At 41.0% G+C, this 12,694-nt stretch overlaps 1 protein-coding gene across 1 annotated transcript in view; it reads left to right on the top strand.

Annotated features, from left to right (window-relative positions):
- Clcn4 (chloride voltage-gated channel 4) overlaps nt 1-12,694 on the top strand; it is a 55,687-nt gene that overhangs the window by 29,496 nt on the left and 13,497 nt on the right. The window contains 3 exon segments of the mRNA XM_029479670.1: nt 1,499-1,686; nt 4,675-4,797; nt 12,219-12,425. Coding sequence (XP_029335530.1) covers nt 1,499-1,686; nt 4,675-4,797; nt 12,219-12,425 — 518 coding nt within the window.

Raw genomic sequence — 12,694 nt, 5'->3', positions numbered from 1 at the left:
AAACCATTGCCAGTCTACTTCCTTTCACTGTCGTCTGTTTTGAACTTCCCATATAAATGAAGTTGTGCATTATGTATGTGTTTTGAAGTGGACTCGGGTCCAGATGCCTGGCCTGACACTACTTGTGGTACAAAAACTAGATGGCAAAGCCTTTTTCCCCCTGCTACACACACACACACACACACATGCAGACACACACACACACACAATCTGTTATTGAGGACAGGATTCTGTGTGTCTGAGTGTACCTTTAGAGCTCAGTAGCAAGAGGGATACAAATAAGACATTCAGGAAAGAAAACACAGTATGAAAGAAGAAAAGGATTTAGGGACAAGCTTTGAAAATATATCCCCCTTATAAAGCTGGATGGAGGATTAGGAAAGATCAGGAGACACAGAAAAATCTGATAGTGAGGAGGAAACCAGGAGAGATTAAATATCGTAGAAGCCATGAGAGGACAAGTTTCTGGAAGAATGGAGTGCTCAGCAGTTTCAAGTGCTATCAAGAAACGTAAGTCTAGGATTTTCAGCTTTGTGAGATGTGCAGTTTCTGTCTTTGCAACTCAACTGTGCTACTGTAGCAGGAAGAACAGCCACAGTCAGCATACAGTGAAAGTGTGGGTATGATGAGATAAAGCACAAAAATATTGGGCTACATTCACCCTCTTGGGTTGTATGTTGCATGACCTGTTCTGGAAAATGAGGACTTGGTATAGGCAATTGCATTCCTAGTGGAAGGAAAGAATGGACTGGACTGAGGAGAAGAGGAGAAAAAGGGAGCTACATGACCGTGTCTGAAGCAGACTGTGGACTAGGTGTGACTTAAACCTTGATGAGAAGAGGAAAGAGTTGTTATTTGCTTGTGTATTTAATGCATGTGATGTGTATTGTGTGTATGTTGTGTTTATGTGTACATTAACCTGTACATGCATATTTGGAGGTCAGACAAGGATCTCTTCCTCTGTTTATTTCCACCATATTTCCTCCAGACAAGGTCTCTCACAGCACCTGAAGGTTGTTTTTGTTTGTTTATTTGATTGATTTCTGGTTTTGGCTAGGCTGGCTGTCTCATGTGCTTCCAGTGTCTTCTAGTTGTTTCTCTCCCGCAACATTGGAGGTTTAGGCATGCATGGCCATACACAGGTTTTATGTAGGTGCTGGGACTTGAACTCAGTCCCTCGTGCTTGCATAGAAAGCAGTCCAATTGCTGTTCAAGATGTATATCAGCAACTTAAAAAGCTTGGAAAGAGACGAGTAAATTCTGAACGTCTGTCTGCCCTCACATAGCTTTCCTATTTGATATGAGCCCCTTTAAGGCCTTTGTGGGTCTTTGGGCTGCCTACTGCCAGGCTTCTACCAAGTGCTTAGGTGACCTCCAGGTAAGTGAAAGCAGCTGTCAGATTCAGTGGCAATGTCATGTCATGGGTGTGTCCTCAGTTTTGAGAAGACCCTGTCTTCTCTCCCTGTGACAATTCTCTGTAAATTCATTCGTTTCTTAGGTACCTTGGCTGGAGTCATTGATCTCGCTGTTGATTGGATGACGGACCTCAAGGAGGGGGTCTGTCTGTCTGCATTCTGGTACAGCCATGAACAATGCTGTTGGACTTCCAATGAGACCACTTTTGAGGACAGGGACAAGTGTCCCCTGTGGCAGAAGTGGTCAGAGCTTCTTCTGAGCCAGTCAGAGGTATGTCGTTATCTGTGCAGGATCCTCCTTGAGGACCATCCTAATCCCCAGTTTCTGAACACTCACAATTTCACCTTCAGATAATAATCTCTCACTTACTAGAGCTGCTGCTTGCTTTCATTGAGCTCTGCCACTGTTCAGAATTCATTTGGAAAACTTATGCTCACTTTCGTGGATGTTATATGTATATTCTGTGAAGCTCATTTCCTCTCTTCTGCCCTGTCTCCCTCACTCTATCTGACTTTTCTCCCTTTTCCTCTTCCACTCTCTCTTTTCTAATTTTCTCAGACATAGCCTCACCCTATAGCCCACCCTGGCCTGAAACTTACAGTAATTCTGCTTTAGCTTCCCAAGTTCTGAGATTTTAGGCCTGGAGCCATCACAGTTGGTACATTTGCCACTTGCCTTTTTCTTATCTAATATGGTTTCTTCTTTGTGCTGAAGAAATGGAGTTGGTTTTTATATTTTAAGGTAGAAGAAAAGATATTATCTGTTGTGAAGTAACACTTTCAGGGAAGCAATTTATAGTTCATCAGCTTCTCCCACTGAAAATACAGTTCAGTGGCCTTTGTCACAGTCACAGAACTGTGTAATGATCACATGATTTTATCATATTTTTATTCATAACCTTCCTCCACCAAAAACAACAATAGCAAGAACAAGCAAAACAAACAAACAAACAAACAAACAAACAAACATCATGTCTGAACTGATCCAGGAGTCATTGATTACTAGCTACAAGCAACTGCTAATATCCTTTCTGTCTCCATAGATTTCCCTTCTAGATAGTTTAGTTAAATGAACCCATGCACCATGTGGATTTTTTTTTATCACTTAGCATATTATTTTCTAAGTTCCTTCATATTGTATCATAAACAAGCATTTCTTTTTATTGCTGTATGATACTCTCTTAGATGGATAGGCTAGATAGTATTTGATGAACATTGTTGCTTCTTTTTGGCTAGCCTGAAAAATGTTACCATGAACATCTAAGATATATAAGGTGAGGACATATATTTCATTTCTCTTGGGTATAGACACAACCTCTGGGTGAGAAGTAACCTCTAAATTTAACCATTAAAGATCTGGTAGGATGTTTGGATGCTCTGTTGTGCATTCTCATGAGCAGTCTATGAGGATCCTGATTTGCCTACTTCCTTTCCAGCACGTGCTAGCATCTGTTTTTATCATAACTAGCCTAGTGAGTGTGAAGTGAGGCTTCTTGTAGTAGTTTCCATGACAATATTCCATTAATTATTTTTCTGATCCAATCAGAGGATGCTTCTATGAAAAGCATGTCTCGGGCACAAGGATATATGAATGAGCCACAGATATAGTGCTTACCTTCAATATCATAGCTCAGGATAAGTTTACCATTTAAGTGAATTCACAAGTCACCACAATGAGCCAGGTGTGGTGGTACATCCCTTTAAATCCCAGCACTCAGGAGGCAGATGAAGAGGGAGAGGTAGAGAGGCAGAAGCAGGTGGATCTCTATGAGTTTAAGGCCATCCTAGTCTACACAGTGAGGGACTAACTCAAAATCGGGAGGAGGAGGGTCATTGATGGATCAGAAAGAGAGCTGAGGGGAGCTAGGTATCAAGCGTCACATTAGGGGTAATGAATGGGAAGACAGTTACAGCTAGATTATTCTGGGAGGATATTTGAAATTTATATGAACTTCTCCTTCATTCCTTGTTTCTTTTGACTGACTTTCACAGCTGAAATGGAAGACATTTGGAACACACTTTGCCATTTTACTAAAACCCCTTCTTTCACATCTCAGAAATAGAGAGAGATCTTGAAATCTCACACATTCTCAATGCTCTCCATTATGTCCAAAAAGAAATTCTCTACTTGGCTAGATGGGTGTTGGCAGATGGAACTGGCTGGCTGCCATCTTTTCTTCTATTTGCAGTCTGTGTTCGAGGGGAAATAGAGGTGCCTATCTTTTCAACTGGTTGTAAGATTTATTCTTTGTTTCAAAGAGTTACTCTTTAGAAGAGGAAGAAGTTATTTTTAGCCTTCAAAAAGTACTTATTTAAGTGGATGAAAGATATTCCTTGGGCTGATTTCTCACCACATAGTGTGTGAAATATGTGCTTGCATTGCAGTCTCCAGAAACGTGTCCTTACATTTAATAGGCACACATATGGCCATGGTCATGGCCTGACAGGTAGGTGATCTCTATTTCCTTTGCTCTTTCTTGAATAATACAGATGGTGAAAAGAAGCTGAAACCTTGAGAAAGGAAAAAGGGCCCAGAGCATGTTTGTATCAGAAAGGAAAACATCCTCCCACCAGCTACTTTGGAGCAAATAGTCCAATACATTCTTCTGTAAAGGATGCATGAACAGCTCTCTTCTATGAGAGTGCCTGTCAAGTGTTAGCACTTGCTGGATATCTTCAAGAGGCTTGTTAAAATGCACTGGGCTGTGTGCCTGTGTGAAGTATCTGATTTGGCAGCTCTAGGGTAGGGCCCACAGGTTATGTTTCTGCCAAGCTCCCAGGTGATGCTGATGTTTTTGGTCCATGGACCACACTTAGAGAAGCAGCCTTCTTAAACACAGTACTGACACTTATTCACTGTGGTCTGGGTGTGGCTGTAATGAAAGCTAAGGGAGGCCATCCCACCACAGACAAGATAAAACAAACCATCCAGCGTCTCACAGGCAGAGTTTTCTGCACCACACCTTTTATTAACTACCGAGCAAGTGGTGATTACAATCCAGCCTCATCCTTGCTTTCCATTACTGCTGAGATTTCATCCCCTGTAAGGTTTGTGGAAATAGCTTCTGGAAAAATATCTGATGCTGTTTTGTGTAGTGTAGTGGATGTAGCAATAGCAACAACTGATTCTTTTGTTTTTGCAGGCCTGGGATGAACCTATCACAGCTTCGCTTTCTCTGATGGAGATGGTGGGGCTGAGTACACTGTTCAAGTTTGCTATGGCTCATCACTTCTTCCTTGTTTTGTGTCTGATCTCTAGGGTGCCAGTGCTTACATTCTGAATTACTTAATGTACATTCTATGGGCATTGCTGTTTGCATTTCTGGCTGTCTCCCTGGTACGTGTGTTTGCACCATATGCTTGTGGCTCTGGCATACCCGAGGTAAGCTGTGGGTGAAGTACTGTGTACCTACTCTTATCCCCACATTAAGCCTAGTAGACAAACCCTGTAGGTTCACTTTAGTCGTTAAGGAAACTAGAATATAAACAAGTTAAGTTACTTCACTAAGGACTCGAAGTTGGCAAGCTGTGAGTTGAATCTAGCAGTGTGGCTTCACAATGAGTACTGTATTCAGCAGATTTGATCTGTTGCTTCTCAAATGATTAGACCTCTTCCTTGTTAGCCAAAATAAACTCTTAAAGCCCGAAGAAACTGAGTTCATGAAGCATCCACATCAATGTGCTCCTGTTGTAAGTCTATGATGTCATGTGAGAAAGCAGACAGTAGTGGAGGAGCATCACTGGGAAAGCTCATTGGCATTCAGAAGCAATTTCATGTAACCAATGTATCAAGAAAATGGCTCCATCATTCACTTAAACCAACCTTAAAGCCTGGGAGAGTCTGCTGGGTAGAATGATGGTAATAGAGCTGAGTCCTCAAAAATTCAGGTAAATTGTATTAGTAATATATTTTACTTAAGATCCACCAAAACATGTACTAACAATAAGTAAATATGTATGTAACAATTAAAAGTTATTAAATCCCTTTCCAAAATAGTAAAAAAAAAAACAAAACTCAGGTAAAATGGTAATCAGGAAATCATAAAATGCCTGGCATGCTCACTCTAGTCAGTGCATTTGCATTGTCCCTTGAGTGGAAATGGAAAGAGGAAGTTTGAAAGTAGGGTTGTGTGCTGATGGTGGCACTGGCTCCCTGTCTTGCCTCTTGCTTTTTAAAATTGTATTCATTTATTTTTGGATACAGTGTTCCTTGACGCAGTGTTTCATGTATCCCAGGTGATCTTAAACTTACTGTGTAGCCAAGGATGGCACTGAATTACTTTTCCTCCTGTTTCAGTTTCTCAGGTGCTAGGATTGCAAGTGTGCACTACCAGGCCTAGGTTTATGTGTTGCTGGGGATTGGACCCAGAGCTTTGTGTACGCTAGGGGAATACTCTACTGAATTAACTGCATCCCCAGTCCAGTTTCCCCTGTGCTGTGCCATCTGACACTGATGCTGGTCTAAACGGTTCACACAAAGGGATAGAAGATTGTAAGGAAGATGTACTGAAAAGTTAAATATAGGCTTGTTTCAGGAAACTGAGTAAAGATGTATATTGTTATCTCCTATTGAATTTTTTGCAGTTTATTTTGACATGCTACATAATCGGAGGCTTGTTTACATTTTCAGTGGTTTAGTCCATTATCATCATGACAGGAAGCATGGTGGTGTGCAGGTAGACATAATGTTATAGAAGTAGCTGAGAGTTCTGCATCCAGGAGAGAGAGAGAGAGAAAGAGAGAGAGAGAGAGAGAGAGAGAGAGAGAGAGAGAGAGAGAGAGAAAGAGAGCCACTAGACCTGGCTTGGGCTTCTGAAAACTTCAAAGTCCATCCCTAGTGATATACCTCCTCCAACAAGGCCATGTCTCCTAATCCTTTCCAAAAAGTGCCACTTTCTGATGACTAAGCATTCAAACTTATGAGCCTATAGAGAGCAGCATTCTTTTTTTTTTTTTTGAGAGCAGCATTCTTTATCAAACCACCACGCCACCCTATTTCCTCTGTATAACCAATTCTACTCCAGTGAACTGTTTACACTTTGAAAGCATATGGTATTATGCAAAATGGCACACGACAAACCATAGGCTTATGAGAAAAATAGGTCAGAGAGACCATAACACTCAAAACCTGACAAAGAAGAAGAGAGAAACTTGCTAAGAAAAGCATCACAGTGTCACACATCTTAAATGTCCTCCACCTATGTAAATGCTACAATAAATAATATTTCACTTGTTGAAAAACCTTGGTGTTTGCTTGTGTAAAGTTGAGTCTTAAAGGAATTGGATCTAGGGGTATGATCCCAAATCAATAGAAAGTGGTCACAGCAGGTATAGGAGCCATGGCACACTAGCAGAAGTGTGAGATGGTAGGCATTAGAGACATATTAGAATGTACATTTTTGTGTTTTCCTGAATAACTCAGTCCAACTAGAGGCACTTTTCTGAATTCACCTTGTATTTCTCCTGGGGGAAATTATTCATAAGCAGTTACAAAGTTTGCATTATGCTTAAATTCTTCTCTGATGAATGAATAGCATGTGTGGCAAATTTGTGTCTTCAAAGCAAGTGTTATCGAAGATCTGGCTGTTTTATATGATAGTCAAAGTCTAAAGGACCCTGAAAACCAAAGGATAGATAATTCTTACTGCCCCAGTTTATGATCCTACTGCCCTCCTAGTAAGCATGTTTTTACTCAAGCTTTTCCCCAAACGGGAAGATGGGCATTATTGATATTAAAACATCAAATAATTGCACACTGGATCAATCCTTGTCCCTTTTCCAAGAACCAGAGACGAATGATTCTGCTGGTGATCTTGTAGTGTAGAAAGATGTAACCTTTGTTTCTCCTCCAATGGGAATATCTTTTAAAAGTAGTTTTATTTATTATTTTGTGTATGTGCATGTTATGTACATAGGGGTGGGGGCCACTGTGCATGCATGAAGGACAGGGGACAAGTATGTGAACTCAGTTATCTCCTTCCACCTTCCTGTGGGTGCTGGGGATTGAATTAAGGTCATTAGGCTTGAGTCACAAGTGCTTTTACTTGCTGAGAGATGGATGTTACTGACTCTAACGTGGACATCTTTATTGGTGGCAGTTGCACATTCAAGTTTCTTATGTGACAGAATGGCATGTGACAAAGATGAACAGTGATGTCAAGTGTGGAACATAAAAAGTAGACCTGAAGTATGGTGCTATTTATATGACAGCCTCAGGTAGCTAAAGTGAAACAATCTATGTGCTAACTGAAATTGAATTATTGGAAGTGGAGGGAGAAGGAAGGTTCTTCTGAGGAAGCAAACAGCTTTCGAAGCTATCTACTGGGTAGAAGATATGTAGGTGCTTGCCCTATTAACACTTTTTAAACTACATACAATTAATTAGAAAACCTTTCATTGATTCTTTGGGAATTTTATATCATACACCCCAATCCCACTCACCTGCCCATCCCTCCATATTTGATCTCTGCCCTCGAAACCTCCTGCTCCCCCAAAACAAAACAAAACAAAATAAAAAATACCATGCTGTGTAAGTTGTAGTGTGTCAGTGTGTTCCATAGTATACCCTTGGTCTAAATATTTTTACTTGCAAATGTTCACCGCAATAAGTCATTGCTCTGGTTTAAGGCATCAGGCGCTACACTATCAATACTGGATCCTCACTGGAACTCCTGTAGGATATTCTCTTGTTGCCCTATGTCATGGAGATGCTGGAACTTTGAATCTACAGGACTTGCCCATACATGTGTTCCAGTAGTTTATAGATGGGGTATATGTTAGGGTGGGCCAACTCAAAGCCCTGGATCTCGGCCTGGATGTCTCTGTCAAAAGCCAGACTACAGTGAAGACTGACTTAAAGTAGAAGTTGGAGCCATGCTACTTCACGTTAGCAAAGGTATGGGCTGAGCTGCTTAGAAAAGCTACTATGTCTTACTGGAGTCATGTGATCTAGTAGAGTATGTTGTATGTTTGTAGCTGAACAGCAGAGCACTTGCCAGCCTCATCCGCAGCATCATAAAACAATGTGAATATGTGCTTTGCTGTTGAGCTACAAACTAGATCCAAACAGGTTTTCAAGATTGCTCATCTGTCTTAAGAATTTTCTTCCATAACATTCTGATTATTTAAGGTAAAATTCACTTTTGAAATGTTTTTAAGGCAGGTTCTCACTATATTGCTCTGTGTGGAATTACAGTCCATCCCAGACTGACCTTGAACATTATCAGTAATTTTATCTGTGCCTCCTGAGCCCTGCCTGAGATCACAGATGTGCATCACCATAGCCACTATAAAAATTTTAAAATATTAATTAGGAGAGTTGTGTTTTCTGTGTAATAAGTACACCATGTAAGTTCTGTAGAGCACATTTGAAAATGAACACTTCAGCAAAGGAAATGTCTCAGTTGGTAAGAGTACTTACTGTGCAAGCATGAAGACTTGAATTTGAATATTCAGCTTTCAAGTAAAAGTTAAGCTTGATCATCCAGAGACTGCCCCACCTGGGATCCATCCCATACACTCACCAAACCCAGACACTATTTTGGATGCCAAAAGTGCTTGCTGACAGGGGCCTGATATGACTGCCCCCTGAAAGGCTCTGCCAGTGCCTGACGAATACAGAGGCGGATGCTTGCTGCCAACCATTGGACTGAACACGGGTCCCCAATGGAGGAGATAGAGGTAGGATCCAAGGAGCTGAAGGGGTTTGCAGCCCCATAGGAGGAACAACAATATGAACTAACCAGTGCTCCCAGAGCTCCCAGGGACTAAACCACCAACCAAAGAGTACATATGGAGGGATCCAAGGCTCTGGCCACATATGTAGCAGAGGGTGGCCTTGTTGGCATCAGTGGGAGGAGAGGCCCTTGGGCCTGAGGGTGTTCGATGCCCCAGTGTAGGGAAATGCCAAGGCAGGAAGATGGAATTATGTAGGTGGGTGGGGGAGCACCTTCATAGAGGCAGGGGGCGAGGGGATGGGATAGGGGCTTTCCAAAAGGGAGACCTGGAAAAGGGAAAACATTTGAAATATAAATATAGAATATATCCAATAAAAAAAGTTAAGCTTGGTTGCAGGTTCCTATAGCACCAGCATTATGGAACAGAGATGGGCAGATCCTAGGAACTCACTGACCAGCCAGCCTACCTGAAACAGTAAGCTTCATGTTTAGTGAGAGACCCTGTCTCAAGGGACTAAGTAGAGAATGATAGAGAGGACAGTTTTTGTATGTGCATACATGGATGCATTCACCTGCATAAATGCACCCATATACCACTTATACACACAAATAACATAAAAGTGAACATTCATACTTTCTTGGCTGTCAGAATTTGGAGAGACCAAAATTTCCTCTAGGAATTCTCAATTCCAAAAGCCACAAGTGTTCACTATTAACTGGACAAAAAATTGCATCCTCTCAAAACTTGTTCTTCACTGATTTCTGTTCTTTACAAAATATGAGCATTCATACAAACGTTTATTGATCAGAAAGAGCTTTGTTCTTAAGGGTAGCACCACCTACTAAGAGTTTCTGCAATACATCTCACTGAAGTCCTGCTTGCTTGAGTCTCTATCAATTCCAATTGAAGTAATTAGATTTGAGCATCTCCTGGGAATGAATCTGCCTTCTTTAGTTCCTAATTTGATCATGACAATTTTATAAAATCATTTTAGAGAATTACAAAATACCCATTACATTGTTCACTTCTCCACATGTCATTGCTGGCAAAGGCACGGGTAATTTAGAGCTTGTGATCTTCTAAGTGGTATTATGCTTTTATAATGTACCCTGGGGTACAAATCCATATTAACTAACCGACAAAAATTATAGATATTTTTATTTGAGGCAACACAAAAGGGCTAGATTGTGGCAGGCCTAATCAGACATCCCTTCAATACAGAGGTCTGAGAGTCCCAGAGCACAGGCTCTGGGCAACTACCACTAAATACTAGTTTAACCACCACACACTAAATACTAGTGCAAGAAGTACTATTTGACAACAGCTAAGAGTCCACTCATATGTTCTGTGAGAAGGAACTCACAAGATTTTTGGGATCTGTCTCTTCCTGTCTCTGCTCTGACTTTGTCTCTGTCTCTCTGTCTCTCTGTCTCTCACTGTCTCTCTCTGTCTCTGTCTCTGTCTGTCTCTCTCTCTGTATGTGTGCGTGCATGTGTGTATCTCCTTCCCTCCTCCACCCAATTCCTTCTCCCTTTCTGTTCTCATCTTTTTCCTCCCCCAATCAAATTAAGAAATGAGAGGCTATTATCTAAGTGACTCTGGTGCCCACCTGTAATCTCCTCAGCATTTATGAGGTGGAGGCAGGAGAATCTGGTCAGCTTGGCCTAAATAATGAGACCCTGCCTTAACCCTATCTCACTAAAAGACAAGAGATCTCTATCACCATCCTGAGATGAAAAAAAGTTCTGTACATTGCCCATTAAAATTTGAGGATTAGCCCATTCATAGTCTCCCAAAATCAATAATACTGACATGATAAACAGTACAAGCAGGCACTGAAAAAACATGACACTTAAAGTTTGAGAAATTAGCGGTTTTTGTCACCCTTTTCAGGAGCAGAGCATTTTAGAATCATCTTGCTATAAAATTCCCTTTGCCTTGGCTACATCTCTGTTGGGAAAAGGAATTCTTGATTAAACCTCTACAGAGAGAACTACTACTTGATATCTTCTAGTTCACCAAATGATTCTGATGATGTTGAACATTCTGTTTGCTGTTTGAGAAGTTGTTTTACTTGGCAGAGTCCACAAGAAGACATTTTTATGCTATGTAAATGACACTGACAAGGGAAAACATTATCCCATAACATAGCATACAATTGGGAAAACTGGGTAGGAATTTGATTAACTGACCTAGTATCTCATCAATCTAATCAGGGGCTTGAAAGTTGCTAGTTCAATGGTAAACATTCACTCTTCTTAGCCCAGTGTGGCAGAGGTTAGAGGTAGAAAAATATTGAACTACTTGGGAAAGTGGACTTCAGTATGCAAATCCCATCATAGATACTGGCATCCAGTTGAATTCTGGGCTAAGGCTTAAATGGTCTTGTAGGAATAAAACAATGTTTGGCATTGACAAAATGAAGCAAGTCTGCAAAGGAGTAAGCTAGTGGTTCTCTCTGTACTCAAAGCCCTTTCCAATATGAGATGGTAGGATGATAAGGAAACATCATAGTGAAATCTATTATCTTGTATGTTAATTTTTTTTTTAAAGTCATTCTGTGTCTGGGTATGGTAGTGCACATCTTCTGTAAGTTCAAGGCTAGCCTGGTCTGAGTTCTAGGCCAGTAAGGATGAGACCACTATCTTAAAAAAAAAACCAAAACCAAAAACAATTTGTGATAATTCCAATGTACACCCCAAATTGCAAAAAAATTATGTGTCTAATTAAAATGAAAAAAGGGATTAATGTTAGGTGGACAAGAAAACAAGCAGAAAATATCTTAGTTGTTATAATTGTTTTATTTTGTTAATTACTGGCATTAATCTCTTACTGGGTTTAATTTATGAATTAAACTTTAATTTAATGTATATATAGGTTGACATATTCTGGGTTTCACGTGTCCACTGGAGGTCTGTGTCTTCAGGGATAGATAAGAAGGCTACTGCAATAAGATACAAACTTCTGCTGGTACAAAATTCTAGTCGAATCAGGAAGTGAAATAGCCTTCTATCCCCGTGACTTAGGGAGTCTTGTTCATAGCCATTGCAGTTTCTTTTCCAACCCTGGACCATTCCTCTTCACTCTCCATCTACATCCCTCTTCACTCTCCCTCTTCCGTTGCAGATAAAGACTATTTTGAGTGGCTTTATCATCAGGGGCTACTTGGGGAAATGGACTCTTCTAATCAAGACTGTCACCCTCGTGCTGGTTGTATCCTCTGGCCTGAGCCTTGGGAAAGAGGGGCCACTGGTGCATGTGGCATGTTGCTGTGGCAACTTCTTCAGCAGCCTTTTCTCCAAATATAGCAAGAATGAAGGCAAGAGGCGTGAGGTGAGCCAGTTCCCTATCACCTCCACTGACAGGGGACATAACTTCTTGGAGTCTATACCTCATCCCATCCACAATAAAGTCCATAGAGCTCACTATTTTTTTTAATTAGGTATTTTCTTCATTTACATTTCCAATGCTATCCCAAAAGTCACCCATACCCTCCCCCCAACTCCCCTCCCTACCCACTCCCACTTCTTGGCCCTGGCGTCCCCCTGTACTGAGGCATATAAAGTTAGCAAGACCAATGGGCCTCTCTTTCCATTGATGGC

This window comes from Mus caroli, chromosome 7 (genome assembly GCF_900094665.2).
Source record: "Mus caroli chromosome 7, CAROLI_EIJ_v1.1, whole genome shotgun sequence".
Lineage (NCBI taxonomy): Eukaryota > Metazoa > Chordata > Mammalia > Rodentia > Muridae > Mus > Mus caroli.
The sequence above is the reverse complement of the archived record's forward strand: the minus strand, read 5'-3'. Positions and strand labels throughout refer to the sequence as shown.